This window comes from Myotis myotis, unplaced genomic scaffold (genome assembly GCF_014108235.1).
Source record: "Myotis myotis isolate mMyoMyo1 unplaced genomic scaffold, mMyoMyo1.p scaffold_m19_p_3, whole genome shotgun sequence".
Classification (NCBI taxonomy): domain Eukaryota; kingdom Metazoa; phylum Chordata; class Mammalia; order Chiroptera; family Vespertilionidae; genus Myotis; species Myotis myotis.
In genome coordinates, this window is record NW_023416335.1 from 24,396,984 (window position 1) to 24,414,773 (window position 17,790).

The 17,790-nt window shown below is 41.3% G+C and overlaps 2 protein-coding genes across 7 annotated transcripts in view; one reads left to right on the plus strand and one right to left on the minus strand.

Annotated features, from left to right (window-relative positions):
• KAT6A (lysine acetyltransferase 6A) overlaps window positions 1-4,810 on the minus strand; it is a 134,354-nt gene extending 129,544 nt beyond the window's left edge. For 4 of the 6 annotated variants that reach the window (XM_036300721.1, XM_036300720.1, XM_036300723.1 and 1 more), the window contains exons 1-2: window positions 4,672-4,810; window positions 1,249-2,158 (exon numbers count right to left, since the gene is read on the minus strand). In XM_036300721.1, the coding sequence (XP_036156614.1) occupies window positions 1,249-1,848 (600 nt within the window). In that variant the 5' untranslated portion in view covers window positions 1,849-2,158; window positions 4,672-4,810. Of the gene's footprint in view, window positions 1-1,248; window positions 2,159-2,410; window positions 2,730-4,671 lie in introns of those variants that run through there. The other 2 variants (XM_036300719.1, XM_036300718.1) reach the window with 2 other exon arrangements.
• The window catches only part of AP3M2 (adaptor related protein complex 3 subunit mu 2), a 67,117-nt gene continuing 53,966 nt past the window's right edge, over window positions 4,640-17,790 (plus strand). Inside the window, exon 1 of the mRNA XM_036300727.1 lies at window positions 4,640-4,756. The gene's annotated coding sequence lies outside the window, so the exon portion shown is untranslated. The remainder of the gene's footprint in view (window positions 4,757-17,790) is intronic.

The window sequence follows — 17,790 nt, forward strand, 5'->3', positions numbered from 1 at the left end:
TTTCTATTTTTTCAAAAGTTCACAGAGAAAATTTAACAATAAAATAGATCGCTAAAAACTTCAAAGAAAAATACTGTTAATTTTCAATTGTTATTTAAACAAAATTCTATAGATGAGATTTATTAACTGCAGTAAATTTAGATCAAATCTTAAATATTTTATACAGGGTGTGGCAAAAGTAGGTTTAAAGTTGTTCATATGGAAAATAATTAGTAAATAATATAAGAATAAACTCCTTTGCATATTCACACCTATAAGCCTACTTTTGCCACACCCTATACTCAATGTTAACTTTACAATCTTCTGATCCTAGAAGCAGACTCCTTGATCTTAAGCAAAATGAAGAGTATTTTACTATTGTATACAAGGTGTACAACAACTTAAATTACTACCACTTTCCACAGAACTACAATTCAGAGCAATTGAGATAAATATACAGCTAGGACACTAGGTCAATGTAAGAAAACAGCTATTAACACAACTCTCTTCTTCTCATCCCCAAATATCTACTTAAGGACCAAAATTTACTGTTAAGAAGACATACTTTCAACTGCACAAAAATAACAGCATAAAACAAAGCACAGGAAGGTATATCATCTGTGAATCAAAACTCAACTCCCCAGAACTTTACTAATACATATAGGATACTGTATTCCTGACCAATGTAGTTACACCTGTCATAAATAATATTTAGGACTCATTATAAGCAAAGAAATAATATACGACAGGAGGTTAGAATACAAACAGGAAAAATAAAGATTGCAAAATTTGCTTAGCTATTACTATGGGTCAGGAGAATCAGTCTCATTCCTATCTACTGATAATCTGCAACAAAAATGGAAAAAAGGAAAGAATACAGGTTCTTAGAGCCACCTGCTTGTTTCAAATTCATTTCTCCAGCACTTGGTTGCTCATTAACTTCTAGCAGTACAGTATTATAAGAACTTTTATGCAACAGTTTTAAAGTTGTATACCACTTTTTAATTCTAAACTAAACATTTTTTTTTTTTTAGGTAGATCAATAGACTACACTTTAAATCTTAGGTGTCGAACATTTCAAAGTATCAGAACAATTAGCATCTACTGAGTTCTCATACCTAGAACTCACCAGTAATAAAACAAAGCTGATTATTTCACAAGTCTCCAAACACCAAACTTGTGTAACTTCTATATTACTTCCTAGAAATTGGACTTTGTAGCATAACACATAATCATCTCTATAAGCACTGATGCATATACCATTCTCACCTTATCCTTTTCATGTGGAAGGAGTGACACTGGAGGTAAAGAGGAAAGAGACTCACAACTCTCTTTCCCATCCACATTGGTTGCTTTAGTGTTAAGCCGATAAAGAGGTCCATCTTTAAGAAGTCTGCCATGGCCAATGGCGCGTTTAACAGCCAATCGGAACTGCTGGTGAAAACCTGAGGCAGCACTGCCTCCAAATAATGCAGACACATCCTTCTGACCTTTCAAAAATCGTTCAATGCTTTTCAAAGTTGAGCCACCGGCCTCTGCCAAGCCATCCACCGCCCGCTTGATCAGTTTATTCCAATCTACATTTTGTTTATTGTCCAATTTTCCATGGTTTCGAGGTTTAGGAAGTGCTATTCGCCCAGGATTATCGGGATCTTTATAGGAATTGAGACCTTTATTTGAAACTTTTAAAATGGTTCCATCTTTAACACTCAACTCCAGTTGTTCTAAAACAGTTTTACGATCCAAGCCATGGGATGAAGACACTGCATTGCATATCCTTTCTTCTGAAGGGCGCTGTTTCTGCTTCTTCACTTTTTTGATGGCCTCCAAAATCCATTCCGTATACAGCGGGTTAGCGAGTTTTACCATGGTGAAGGATTCGTATATCCATAGAGTCGTTATCCCTTATCCTGATGCTGAGTAAGTTTTACACCATGGAAAACAGCATTCTCGGAGGCTGGGAACCAGTTAACCATAGCATACAAGTTTTCTGGCCTAAGTCCTTCCTCCTTTCACAAAATAGAATGCCTCCCACTTTACTTTAGAAACCTAAAAAACTTATTTGAAATGTTTCCAAGCTTCCCAATAGGTTTCTCAACAGCACCACATATGCGTCTCTTCATAAAGTTGTAAAAATTCAAGAACATCTCATTCCCAGCAGGAAAGTGTGCATCTATGCCTGAAAAAAAATTAAAACAAAGTCAGTTTTCTATCAAGGCCCATTTTGTGAATAAGCTATAACTGAAGAAATATCCCGGTCTTTAAAAACAATCAAACAGTGTTTACTAAGCACCTGTAGAAGTTTGAATGTTTCTATCAACATTCCAAAACAATCATGTATGTAAACCACTGGGATAAAAATGAAAAGAAAAGAAAAAGCTGAATAATTAGGATACAATGAGGAAACAAAATGAGATGCACTATGAATGACCTTAGGCTACAAGTAACCAGAGGGTGCTGGCTGTTCTTTGCTCCACAATCTCTGCTCCACAATCTCTGCTCACCAGTCTATGAACTGAAACTCTTCCTTGACATCTTTCCCCAAGAAACTATTCAGCACTTCAACAAAAATCTGGGTTAGTAGAAAGAAGCCTGTAATGAAAATAAGAGTGAATCTTCCATCTTTTAAAATTCCAGACATTCAGACTGGATAAAAACAGTCAATACGAAAACCACTGAGAACATTTTAACTATTTCATGTATTAAAGAAACAACAAGTAGAATTTACACAGATCACGTGCATATTTTAAATACATTACTTTAAACATTCCAAATGAAAACAAAAATAATACTGAAAATAGTTGTGTGAAAAGTACTTAAGGAATTTTTAAATAATCTAATTCCATTCAAATTTTAAGAATTACATGCCAATAGCTTCTCATAGCCAAACATTTTCAATATATTTGGAGGGAGTGTAACAACTGTCAAAATGTTTATAATTAGTCTACAGATAAACCAGAAATGGGAAAGGCCCAGAACCACTGTGTTCAAACGCACACACTACAGATTTTGAAATGTACGGCATAGAAAAAAATGTATTCCCTGTTTGTGGGTCTAAAGAGATCTCAGAGATTCAAGACTGCTGTCCGGAGATAAACATTAATACGTAAAACACAAACATACAAATATACTGCCTCTCCCAGGATCAAAGTCATTATCCTTTCAGACAAAAGAGACTGGCAGACACTAATCTTTTTTAAAAATCACCAAAATAATGAAGTCTCAATCTAAATAACTCCTTTACTTCCAAAAAATAAATTTAACGAAAGTGTTTTTAGACCTCTGCTCTTATGGAGGAGCATTCACATTACAACATAAACAATGCTAAAGATAGGCCTCCCACGGCAATTATTGAGAGTGAAAGAGTGACATTAGAATCCAAAGGAAAACCAAAAGATATTAGGAAAGAAATCGTACTGCTAACCATGCTAGGAAAGAAAAGGAAATACTCAAGCCTTAAGAGCCAAGGTTTATTTTTAAATTATTTGACTAAAAAGAAGCCCCCTGAGAGCGCTCTATCCTTCATTTGGGTGAGCGTCTCAAGAGGACAGAAATCACAGTGTTATTACTCTAGGAAAGTTAATTATGAAGACATTATCGCTGAGCGAAGTGAGAAGCTACCACGAGTTGAAGAAACTAGCAACAGCCTAATTGATTACTCTCCCAGGTGAAGGAATGAATGGCAGCGCCCCGTCCCCACCTCTCCCGAAAGTAAGGCGCCGGCAGACTTGAACTTCCAGCTCCGCACGGGCACCAGCCGGCGGGGAGAACGCACCACTCGCTTCCGACGGCCCTTCCCGGGCTCCATTCCCCACCCCCAAGCACCTCTTCGCGCTCGCTTTTCAAAAGAGCAAGAAACTTGAAAACTTGAAACAGCACCCCCCGGCCGCTTGCCAGCGGGCACGCCGTTCCCACTAAATGGAAACAGAACCCGAGGACTAAATTAACAATGAAATCACGTGAAGGGGTTCCGAGGAGCGTATCTCCCCTTCGCAGCCCCTTCGCATCCGCGGCTCCGCAGAGGCCGCTTCCGAAGAGGGCCGGGGGCGCGCGGGCTGCCCGGGACGCCTGACAGGTCGGGCGGCTCCGGTCCACACCGGCCGGCGCTGACAGGCCGCCCGCCGTCTCCCCTCCCGGCGCCCGGGCTGACAGCCCGGCAGACACCACACCACACGTGCTGCCTCCTCCGCACCACAACACCCGCCCGCCTGTCACCCCCACTGGCCGCCACGGCCCCGCCGGGATCTCCGCGCCCCGGGCCCGAGCCGGAGCGCGGACAGAAGGGGCGGCCGGGCGCAGGTGGGGCCGCGGCGGTGGGTGCGCCCCCGAGGGAGAGCGGGCTCGCCGGCACAGCACAGCCCAGCCCAGCCCGAGGCTCGCGGCCTGGGCCGCTCGCCTTCCGCCCGCCCGCCGGCACCCCCGGCGGCGCCCGACCCGCGGGCGGGCGGCGGGAGAGTCGGGCCTGCTGCGCGCGGTCCGCGGGGTGGGGTGCGCCCGGCGCCGGCCCGGCGCGAGGGGGCGGCCGCGGTGCCTCAGCCCGAGGCCTGGCGCAGAGCAGCGGGAGGCGGCGCAGGCCGCGGCGGGGCCTGCAGCCGCCCGCCGACCCCGCGAGGCGGCCGAGCGGGCCCCGGAAGGGCTCCGCCTCGGGCTCGACGGCCGAAGGCGGTCGGGGGTGGCCCCGCGGCTACTTACCGGGGGCGAAGAGAGCCGGAATCCCGGGGACCCGGGCCGGACCGCGGAGATGCCCCAAACTGACACGACCGCCATCTTGGAGACAGTGAGCTCCGGCCGGGGGGAGGGGCGGCGAAGCGGCGGAACAGCCGCGGGGGGAGGGGAAGCTTCGCGAAGGAAGGGCCGCCTGGGGGAGGGAGCGGGAACAGCCCGGGAGGGAGGCGACGGGGGGCGGGAGGGGGAGCGAGCGCGGGAGGGGGGCGGCCGCGGGGCGGGAGTCGCCGGGCCGAGTGCCGGGAAGGGCCGGAGGGCGGGGCGGGATCGGAGGGAAGAGCCGGCCGGGCGGGTCACGTGGGGCCGGTACAAAAGGCCAAAGCTGAAGTGGGAGGAGGGCCCGGTGGGGCTGGAGGCCAGCAGCTCGGGGCTCCTTCTCGCCTTTCTCACGCGGCTAGGTCGGCCGGAGACTCGGGAGAGGAGATGGTGTGTCCCCATTACACAGCTGGGGAGACTGAGGGCGGGAGCACGGGCGGGGTGGTGTCGGTGCGGTCCGGAAATCCGGCGGCCGGGCGGAATCTGAACTCTGGATGGCGGCCGTGTTTACAGTTAGCAGAGCCTCCCAGCCCACTTCGGAGCCCTCGCCCCACTGGCACCGGGACTCCCCCGGAACCCGAGGCCGGGAGCCGGGTGGGCGGGGAGTGGGCAGGTGCCAGGAGGAGGCTGCCTCCCTCCATCCTGCCCCTCTGCTCGCCTCGCGCACCCCACACACCTCGCTCCTCCCTTCGGTCGGGAACAGAGTGGGTGCGAGGAGAAGCGGGGAGAGGGTAGGAGCTCAGACACCGCGTCAAGCTCTTTGTCAAGTCTGCACAGTGAGAGACTTGTTGGACCTTAAGCAGAGTCGTTTTTGTAGCAAACTAGGGTCGGGAGACTTGCACAAGGTCACTCGGCTATTGTGGCACACGTCTGAGTTTGCAGCCGCGGTCTGCCTCAGGCCAGTGCCCGGCGGTCTGCTCGCCCCGTGCAGCGTTGCTCTTGCCCGAAATGATGGCTGAACCATGAACTGGCACTTTTTTATGGCCCGACTGTCCTCTGCTGGCTGCCTGTGTTTCTTTGTCTTTTCTCTCATCTAGTTTAAACTCCTTGAGGCAGAGATTGAGTCATACTTTTTTTGTGGGTTGGTTTTTTGGTTTTTTTTTGTTTTTTTGGTGTGTTTTTTTTTACTGCATTCACTGGAAAGGCCATAAATGACAAATGAAAAGACATACTAAATGCGTAATAACTTTGCGTATGTTTTCCTGCTCCTCTAGACCTTTATCTGCTTCCGGCATAGACTGTCTCTTCTAACACCTCATTTTACCCCAGTTTTACCTTTTGAAGACCACCCTCTCACTGCCTTAACTTCGATGTTTATAAACTTTTGTTGTATTGACCATTTGCCTCCATCCTTCCCCTTTTTTTACATTTGCATTTACTTTACATTACTTTGGCATTTTGTGTGTGGCCTTTGTATATATTTTATTAATATGTTCCCTTGTACATACTGTTCTAGGATGTCTCTTTGCATCTCCATGGCAGTATTGTACAAGCAGTACAGACTCAAAAAACAAAAGAAAGTTGATAGTGAATGAACAATTTTAAGCCATGAAGAAAGGTGGAATTTCTACACCCTCCCCCCCAACTCAAGACTTGAGTGTTTATACCTCAACATATACTTTACTATCTCTATAGATTGTCTCTACTCTAATTTTTAGGCTGTTTCTATTCACTACTAACATAAAAACTGATATGTTTATATGGTGGTCTGGCCAACTCAATATCCTAGCGCTGACACTGATAACATAAGTGTGGTGTGATGAGATTTCCTGAATCACCCTACTTCCCTGCCCCAGGCCCAAATTAGGAGAGAAATTTGGAGATAGAAGATAATCTATTAGGATATTTTCCATCCTAGAGTAATCAGACAGATGTATTCTCAAGTAAAGTGGGAGCTATTTGTAATGGAAATACAGGAATTTTTTTTAAAAAAGGTTTTTATTTCCCAAAGAGGACAGATAAAAGCATATTAATAGAAAGAAAATTAGTTCTTCATGTGAGAGTAGTATGTGGTCTTCAAAAGAAAAATAATATGTGTAGAGATGATCTGTTAGCCTTTGGATAGATAATTTGGAAGAAAACTAGCCACAATCATTCCTGTGAAAAGACCAAACTGGAAATTAAGCACACAGTAGCAAGAATTTAAAACTATTTGCAACAACAAACTACAGTTTAGCTTTCCAAACAGCTTCCAAAGAGAGACTTTACTTTACATTTGCATTACTTAGGGCACATTGTAGAGGACTCCTCAAAATAAAAGGTCTGCAACAAAGACAGATTAAAGTCCTCATCTTTTGCATGTTAAAAACAATCCACAGTACTGAAAGGACAGTTTTTCTTGCTGCGAACTTTACAAAGAATTCAGCCCTGCAGAGCTGGCAGCTAAAAGTTACTTCCCTCTTCCACATCTTGCTCTAGGAATCCCTGCCTTTTCAGTTGTAGTTGGTAGCTATATTTTATGCAGTCTAGCTAAGCCTAAAATTGAAAGGTTGCTTATCCTTGTTTCAACAGGAAAAATTTTTAGTCCATTTACATTTAATATAATTACTGCTGTGTTTGGATTTATGCCTGAATATTACTATTTATTTCCTTTTGTCCACTTACTTTATATCCTTTATTTTTTTGTTTCTTGCCTTATTTTGAATTAAAGTATTTTAAAGCATTAACCTCCTTTGTTAGCTTATTAATTACACATTCTTTTAGAAATCTCAGAGATTGCAATATGTTTGTTTGACTTATTATACTCTAATATAAATGATTGCTTACACTACTTTCCCAAGAATGCTAAAACTTTAGAATAGTATGCTTCCACTATTTCCCTTTTGTGTTTTTTGTTGTCAAGGATTTTAAATTTAAAATATTTTTAAAATTAATTTGAGAGAGAGAGGAAGAGGGAGAGAGAGAAACATCGATCAATAAGCAAAGAAAATAAAAGTCATCTAAATTGGAAAGAAAGAAATGAAACATTTTACTCTTAGATGACATGATTTTCTATCTAGGAAATTCTACAGAATCTACAAACAACTAGAATTAATGTTAATCAAGGTTGCAGGATATAAGATCATACATATACAAAAATCAAGTGTAAAATAATCTGATTTTTTAAAATAAGCTTTAAAAGTGATGATTTCTATGTGAAAGACAAAGAACATCCAGGTCAACCTAAAAAGTTTGAAGACCAACAATTATAAGTATTGTTGGATGAAGATGCATGTCAAAATCAAAAACAACTTGCAGAGATATTAAACATTGCTCAGCAAACAATTTCCGATTGTTTACAAGCAATGGGAAAGATTTTAAAGGAAGGAAAATGGGTGCCACATCAACTGAACAAAAGACAAATGGAAAAACGAAAAGTCATCAGTAAAATGTTGCTTCAACGGCATGAAAGAATGACTTTATTGCATCGAATTGTGACTAGCAATGAAAAGTGGATTTATTTTGAGAATCCCAAATGCACAAAATCATGGATTGATCCAGGTCAACCATCAACATCGACTGCAAGGCAAAATTGCTTCGGAAAGAGGACAATGCTCTCTCTGCATTTGGTAGGATCAGGAAGGTGTGGTGTATTATGAGCTTCTAAAACCAGGTAAAACAATTAATACTGATCGCTACTGGCAACAAATAATCAATTTGAACCACGCTTTGATCGTAAAATGACCAGAATGTGCCAGAAGACATGGCAAAGTAATTTTGCTTCATGATGACACACCATCACACACTTCAAAACCAATTAAAGACACATTAAAAGTTCAACCTGGGAAGTATTAACCCACCCGCCATATTCACCAGACCTTGCTTCTTCAGATTACCACTTGTTCCGATGGCACATGCATTTTCTGAGCAGCACTTCAAAACGTACAAAGAAGTGGAAAATTGGATCTCTAAATGGTTTACCTCAAAACAAGAAAAGTTCTATTGGGATGGTATCCACAAATTACCTGAAAGTTGAGGGAAATGTGTAGCTAGCGATGGACATTACTTTGAATAAAGCACTTTTGATGTTTCTCTTGAAATTATCGTGTTTTCTTTGATTACAAAATCCGCATTATTAGCTGGTACACCTAGTATTTATTTTCTCCACTTTTAACTATAATTTCTTAAACATATCAATTCTAGCTATATTAAATCTCTTTCTGATTATTACAATAGCTACATCTTCTGTGGGTCTATTTCTATGTTTATTCTTTCCGTTGGTTTTTGGTCAATTTAAGCAAATTGAACATGTGATTATAAATAAGGGTAATATAATCAACTGGATTTATCCCAGAAATGCAAGACTGGTTTGAAAATCAACTGATGTAATTAACCACACTAGCAAACTAAAAAAGAAAAAAATTATATGATCAGGTCAGTAGATACAGAATAAGCATTTGAAAAATCCAAAACCTATTCCTGATTAAAATCTCTCAGCAAATTGGGAATATAAGAGAGCCTTCCTACACTGGTAAAGGGCATTTATGAAAAATCTACAAGATACTTAATGGTAAAAGACCAATACTTTCCCTCAGAGACATGATCAAGACAAATATGTCTGCTTTGTCACCACATCTATTCAACATTGTGCTCTAGATTCCAGCCAGATCAATAAGTAAAGAAAATAAAAGTCATTTAAATTGGAAAGAAAGAAATGAAACACTTTACTCATAGATGACATGATTTTTCTATCTAGGAAATTCTACAATCTACAAACAACTAGAATTAATATTAATCAAGGTTGCAGGATATAAGATCATACATATACAAAAATCAAGTGTAAAATAATCTGATTTTTTAAAATAAACGAAAGACTTGAATTGACATTTTGCCAGAAAAGATATGCAAATGGCCAATAAACCCATGAAAAGATCCTCAACATCAGTAATCATTAGGGAAATGCAAAGTCAAAGTCACTATGAAATACCACCCATTAGGATGTATACTATAAAAAAACAACAACAACCAGCATTGCCCTGGCTGGTGTGGCTCAATTGCTTGGGCGTTGGCCCTGTGCACCAATGGGCAGGCTTGATCCCCAGTAGCGGGTATGCAGGAGGTAGCTGATAGATGTTTCACTCTCATATTGATGTTTCTCTCTCTCCCTCTCCGTGCCTCTCTCTCTCTAAAAAGTAATATAAAAAAAAAAACAACCACAGTGTTAATGAGGTTTGAAGAAATTTGAATTCTTGTGTATTGTGCATTAATTAATATGATGGTGTCTCAAAAGAAAAATTAGAAATACCATAGGATCCAGCAATCCGACTTCTGGGAACATATCCAAAAGAATTGAAAGCAGAGTCTTGAAAAGATGGTTGCACATCCTTATTCATAGCAGCAATTCACAAGAGCCAAGAGGTGGCAACAACCCAAATGTCCATTGATGGATGAGTGGATAAACAAAATGTGGTATGTACACACAATGAAATATTATTCAACCTTAAAAAGGAAGGAAATTCTGACACGTGCTACAGTATGGATGAACCTTGAGAACATTATGTGAACTAAGTGAATAATAAGCCAGTCACAAAAGTACAAAAACTGTATGATACCACTGTATGACTAGGGTAGTAAATTCACAAGGACAGAAAGTAGAATGGTGGTTGTGGGGGGTGGGGTGGGTGGGGAGGAGGTATTGGGGAGTTATTGTTTAATTGCAGAGTTTTAGTCCTGCAAGATTAAAGGAATCTGGAAGTGGGTGGTGATGATGGTTTCGCAGCAGTGGGAATGTACTTGACACCACTGACCTATACATTTAAAAATGGCCCAGTTGGAAATTCTGGTGTCATATTTGTAACTCTACGTTTAAATTTTTGAGGAAATGCCAAATTGTTTTCAAAGTATCCACCATTTTATGTTTCCACCAGCAACCTGAGACTGCAGTTTACTCTCCATATCCTGACCAGAACTTGTTATTGTTCATCTTTTTTATTTATAGCTATCCTAGTGGGTGTAAAGCAGAACAGTATTGTGGATTTGATTTCCCCTAATGAGTAATGATGTTGAGTATTTTCCATATGCTTAAGAACTATTCACATATCTTTTTTGGAGAAATGTCTGTTCAAATCAATTGTGTATTTTTAAATTGGGTTGCTTTTTCATTGTCAAGTTTTGATGGTGGGGAAGAAATGCTATTTTTTTCCTTCTGTTTGATGGTTTTTTATTGATTTTTAGAAAGAGACAGATAGCGATTTGTTTCACTTACTTATGCCCTCATTGGTTGATTCTTTTTTAAAAAAAATTTTTTATTGATTTCAGAGAGGAAGGGACAGGGAGAGAGAGATAGAAACATCAATGATGAGAGAGAATCATCAGCTATCTTCTGCATGACCCCTACTAGGCATGGAGCCCGCAACCCAGACATGTGCCCTTGACCAGAATCGAACCCAGGACCCTTCAGTCCACAGGCCAATGCTCTATCCACTGAGCCAAACCAGCTAGTGTTCATTAGTTGACTCTTCATGTGCCCTGACTAGGGATTGAACCCTCAACCTTGCCTTATTGGGAGGATGCTCCAACCAACTGAACAACTGAGCCAGGGCGTGTTATAAGAGTTTTTTGTGTTGGGATACAAGTCCATTATCAGGTAAATGATTTGCAAATATTTTCTCCCATTTTGTGGGTTGTCTTTTCATTTCTTTTCCTCCCATTTTATTAAGATACTAGAGGCCCAATGCATGAAATTCGTGCAAGAGTAGGCCTTTGCAGCCACAGGGGCTGCCTCGATCCTGAGGCTGCAGCCCCAGCTTCGTCCAGAAGGATGTCCAGTCTAATTAGCATATTATACTTTTATTATTATAGATAAGTGGCCTGTCAGGTAGCTCAGGGGCATTGTCTGGATACCCCAAGGTTTCGGGTTTAAGCCCTGGTCAAGGCACATGCGAGAATCAGCCAATGAATAAGTGAAACAAATCTCTCTCTCTCTCTCTCTCTCTCTCTCTCTCTCTTCTCCTCCCTCTCTCTTCCTCTCTCTCTCAAGTCAATAAAGAAAAAATAAATAAAAAGAAAAGATATGTGACATATAACAATGTATGAGTTTAAGGTGTACATGTGATGGTTTGATATATGTATATATTGTGAAATGATTGCCACAATCAAGTTAGTTAACACATTCATCACCTCACATAGTTATCTTTTTTTGGTGTGTAGTAAGAATATTTAAGATCGTCTTTACCAGATTTCAAATAGTCTTTTCACTTTCTTTTTTTCTTTTTTTTAATATATTTTATTGATTTTTTACAGAGAGGAAGGGAGAGAGATAGAGAGTCAGAAACATTGATGAGAGAGAAACATCGACCAGCCGCCTCCCGCACATCCCCCACTGGGGATGTGCCCGCAACCCAGGTACATGCCCTTGACCGGAATCGAACCCGGGACCCTCCAGTCCGCAGGCCGACGCTCCATCCACTGAGCCAAACCGGTTTTGGCCGCTTTCTTGATAGTATCATTTGCAGCACAAAAGTTTTAAATTTTCATATAGTCCAAATTATCAATTTTTGTTCTTTTATTGCTTGTGTCTTTGATGTTGTATCTAAGAAACCATTGCTGAACCCAAGGTCATGAAGATTTACTCCTATCTTTCATTCTAAGAATTTTATAATATTAGCTATTACATGTAGGTTTTTTATTCATTTTGAGTAATTTTTAAAATTGATTGTAGAGAGAGAGAGAGCAAGAGAAAGACATTGATTTGTTGTTCCACTTATTTATGCATTCATTGGTTGATTCTTGTATTTGCCCTAATGGGTGTTTGAACTACATCCTTGGCTTGTTGGGATGACGCTCTAACCAACTGAGCTACCTGGCCAGGGTCTTCATTTTGAGTTATTTTTTGTGTGTGTACAGTATAAAATAGGGATCCAGCTTTATTCCTTTGCATGTGAATATGCAGTTTTCCCAGCACCATTTTTTGAAAAGGCTGCTATTCTTTTTCCATTAAATTGTTTTGGCACCCCATCCAAATTCAATTGATCATAAAAATAAGGGTTTCTCAATTCTATTCAATGGATCTATTTGTATACCTGTATACCAGTACCATACCATCTTGATTACTGAAACTTTGTAATAAGTTTTGAAGTTGAAAAGTATGAATCTTCCAACTCTGTCTTTTTGAAGATTATTTTGGCTCCTCTTGATTTCCATGTGTGTTTTAGGCTCAGTTTGTCAATTTCTGCAAAGAAACCAGCTGAATTTTTATTAGGATTGAGTTGAATCTGTAGAGCAATATGGTGAGTATTGTCATCTTAATATTAAGTATTTACGAAGAGCAACTAAGATGGCGGCATAGGTAAACACCGGGAAATTATTGCCTCACACAACAATTGAAAATTACCGCAAAGGACTGAGCAAACATCATCCAGAACAACAGGAAGGCTGGCTGAGTGTAAATTCCACAACTAGAGGGAAAGAAAAGCACGCTGAGAGCCAGAGGCGCTGCGGAGGTGAAGTGCAGAGGTACGGTGGCGTGCGCGAGGAAAGGGGGTGGCGCCTGAGGACGCGGCTGTCTTTTTGAATCACAAACTCCCTACGGCTCTGAACTCCGGTTCCGGGAAGTCTCTGGGGACCCAGGTCTCATACGGGGAGAAGCTGGTCTGTCCGGCAGCGAGCGAACTTGAGGGCGGCTTTCCCTCAGAGGTGCTTGCAGCTGTTACCGGAACACTGAGACGCGCGACTCCAGGCGGAGAATCGGCCATGGCCGCTTTCTCCGCCCTCTGACTCCCTGAGACCCCGCCCCACCCAGGCTGCGGCAGAGGCTTTTGCATGTGAATGTACCTAACTGCAGCCGAACCAGGCAGACCTGGAACTTCCAAGAGAAGGCCCAAGGCCCCGCAGCGGCTTGCATTGCTTCACAGCTGAGCCTCTTCGTGGCTCCTGCTGTGTGGCCTCAGGCAGAGGCTGAATTAGCACCTCCTTAGATCCAGGAGCCACTGTACCCAGTGGTCAGAGGGGGTCCATCCAGACTGCAACTCCTCAGATCCATAAGGGACGCACTCAGGGAGCAGACTCAGTGAGCACCAAAGCCCCACTGAAGCAAGTCTTGCCCCAGAAGGGTGTCTTCAGCACAGAAGTTCTCCCACTTTAGACACAGCTGATTCTCACAGCCAATTGGCCTGGAGGTCAATTCCTCCCAGTGATTCTACAACAACCAAGGCACCAAGAGTGCACCAAGAGTGTCCACCCCAGGTAACTGGGGAGGCTGAGCTACTGGGCCCTACAGGACACCTGGCGCACAGGGCCACTCTATCAACACAGGGAAGCTGCCAAAATGCGGAGACAAAGAAACAGGTCACAAATGGCAGAAATGGAGGAAAGCAAACGATTGGATATAGAGTTTAAGGCCAAGGTTATAAGGTTTTTCAAGAATTTTATGGAAACCGCCGATAAATTTAATGAATCCCTCAATAAGTATAGGGAGACCATGGAGGACATGAAAAAGGACCAACTAGAAATTAAGCATACACTGACTGAAATAAAGAATAATTTACAGAGATCCAGCAGCAGAAAAGAGGAACCCAAGAATCAAGTCAAAGATTTGAAATACAAAGAAACAAAAAATACCCAACCGAAAAAGAAAAAAGAAAAGAGATTCCAAAAATATGAAGATAGTGTAAGGAACCTCTGGGACAACTTCAAGCGTACCAACATCAGAATTATAGGGGTACCAGAAGGAGAGAGAGGGCAAGATATTGAAAACCTTTTTGAAGAAATAATGACAGAAAACTTCCCCTACCTGGTGAAAGAAATGGACTTACAAGTCCAGGAAGTGCAGAGAACCCCAAACAAAAGGAATCCAAGGAGGACCACACCAAGACACATCATAATTAAAATGCCAAGAGCAAAAGATAAAGAGAGAATCTTAAAAGCAGCAAGAGAAAGACAGTCAGTTACCTACAAGGGAGTACCCATACGACTGTCAGCTGATTTCTCAACAGAAACCATGCAGGCCAGAAGAGACTGGCAAGAAATATTCAAAGTGATGAATAGCAAGAACCTGCAACCAAGATTACTTTATCCAGCAAAGCTATCATTCAGAATAGAAGGTCAGATAAAGAGCTTCACGGATAAGAAAAAGCTAAAGGAGTTCATCACCACCAAACCAGCATTATATGAAATGCTGAAAGGTATTCTTTAAGAAGAGGAAGAAGAAAAAGGAACTCTTACCATTTGCCACAGCATGGATGGAACTTGAGAGCGGATAAATACCACAGGATCTCACTCATTTGTGGAATATAATGAACAACATAAGCTGATGAACAAGGACTGATCCAGAGACGGAGAGGCATTGATTGGACTGTCGGGACTTGGAGGGAAGGTAGGGGAGGGTGGGGGTAAGGGGGAAAGATCAACCAAAGGACTTATATGCAAGCATATAGGCCTAACCAATGGACATGGACAACGGGGGGGTGAGGGCATGAGCGGGGGTGGGGGGGGGTGGGGGTAGAGGGTAACGTGGGGACAAGGACACATATGTAATATCTTAATCAATAAAAAATATATTAAAAAAAAATATTAAGTATTTACCATCCATGAACAGGGTAGGTGTTTTCATTTGTTGGAATCTTAGGAAATTTCTTTCAACATTTTGTAGTTTTCAGCATACATCTTACACCTCTTTTATTAAATTTATCCCTGAGTATTTTATTCTTTTTGATGCTATTGTAAATAGAATAGTTTTTCTTAATTTTATTGTTGCAATGTTCATTTCTAAAGTATAAAAATATGATTGATTTTTGCATATTGAACTTGTGCCCTGCAAACTTACTGAACTCATTTATTTGCTCTAATAGTTTTTAATTTAATTCCTTTGGATTTTTTGATATATGCAAGATCATGTCATCTGTTTTAGTCCTTCTGTTCCAATCTGGGTGACTTATTTTCTTGTGTAATTGCCCTGGCTAGAACCTCCAGTACAATGTTAAAGAGATGTGGTGATAGCAGACATCCTGATCTTTTGTTCCTGATCTTAAACAGGAAGACATGCAGGTTTGTTTGTTTTTCTATAGATGCCACTTATCAAATTAAGTAAGTTCCTTTCTGTTCTTATTTTGTTGATCATTTTTATCACGAAAGGTTGGCAGATTTTGTCAAATGCTTTATCTGTATGTATCTATTGGAATGATCAAATGATTTTTGCCCTAAATTCTCCCAATTTGGTGTATTACATTAATTCATTTTCTTTTTTTCTTTTTTTTTAAAAATATATTTTATTGATTTTCCACAGAGAGGAAGGGAGAGGGACAGAGAGTCAGAAACATCAATGAGAGAGAAACATCGACCAGCTGCCTCCTGCACACCCCCCACTGGGGATGTGCCCGCAACCAAGGCACACGCCCCTGATCAGAATCGAACCTGGGACCCTTCAGTCCGCAGGCTCCATCCACTGAGCCAAACCGGTCTGGCTACATTAATTCATTTTCATATCTTAAGCCAACCTGGAGTTTCTAGAATAAATCTCACATGGTCATGGTATATAATTCTTTTTATATATTGCTGGATTGAGTTTGGTAGTATTTTACTGAGGATATTTGCTCTATATTCCTAAGGGCTATTGATCTATAGTGTTTTTTCCTTGCGATAGCTTTATCTAGTTTTGGAATCAGGGTAGTACTGTCCTTGTTAAATCAAGTGGGAAGTGTTATCTCCTCTTCCACATTTTGGAAGAGTTTGTAAAGGACTGGTATAATTCTTTAAATGTTTGGTAGAATTCATCAATGCAATCATCTGGGCCTGAGTTTTTCTTTATGGGAAGTTTTAAAACTACTAATTCAATCTCTTCACTTGTTAGAGGTCTATTTGGATTTTCTGTTTTTTCTTGAGTCCGTTTTGGTACTTTTTGTCTATCTAGGAGTTTGTCCATTTCATCTGCTTGCCTAATTTAGGTACATACAGTTTTTCATAGTATTCCCTTTTATTCCTTTTTTTTTTTCCTGTAAGGTTGGAGTGAGTTTCCCTTTTCATTCCTGATTTTAGTAATTTCGTTCATTTTTTATTCTTCATCTTGCTAAAGGTTTATCAATTTTCTTGATATTTTTTTAAGAAGCAAACTTTGCTTTGGTTTATTTCCTCTGTTGTTCTTCTACCCTCTATTTCATTTATTTTCACTCTCATTTTTGTTATTTCCCTCCTGCTTGTTTTGGGTTTAGTTTTCTCTCCTTTTTCCAGTTTCTTTAGTTCGAATGTTAAATTATTGATTTGAAATATTATTTTTTTAATACAGATGTTTAGTTGGTGACATTAATTTTGATCACCTGGTAAAGTTATTGCCTGTTTTCACCAATATAGAATTCATATTTTCCTCTTTGCAACTAATAATCAATCTATGGGGAGATACTCTTTAAACTTGCTGTACAGGTTTTCTAGTGAGGTAAACATTTGTACATTTTTTTAAGGTACAAACTAGCAACTAAAAGTTTCCATCTGCTTTGATATGTAGTATTATTTGTATGAGCTGTCTAGTATAGCTCATAAGGCAGCTCATCTTGGAGTTAATCTTTTTCCCCCTGGAACAATTTATTTATTTATTTATTTATTTAAATCCTCACCCGAGGATATTTTTCCATTGATTTTTAGAGAGAGAGGAGAGAGAAGGAAAGGCAGAAATTCGATTGGTTGCATCCTGCATGCACCCTGACCACGGCCCCGGGTCGGAGAGGAGCCTGCAACTGAGGTACGTTCCCTTGACCAGAATCAAACCCAGGACCCTTTGGTCTGCAGGCGGATGCTCTATCCACTGAACCAAACCAGCTAAGGCTGGAACAAATCATATAAGTAGACCTTCTTAATTAGGCACCTAATTGTCCTAAAATAAGGATGTAGCATGGCCGTTTGTTAATGACTTGACAAAGGCTACGTCTCCCAGTACTCCTTGCTCAGATGCCAAGGGGGAAGGAAATTTTGTATAGAGATCCTGATTTCTCTAGGACAGCGGTTCTCAACCTGTGGGTCACGACCCCTTTGGCGGTCGAACGACCCTTTCACAGGGGTTGCCTAAGACCATCCTGTATATCAGATATTTACATTACGATTCATAACAATAGCAACATTACAGTTATGAAGTAGCAATGAAAATAA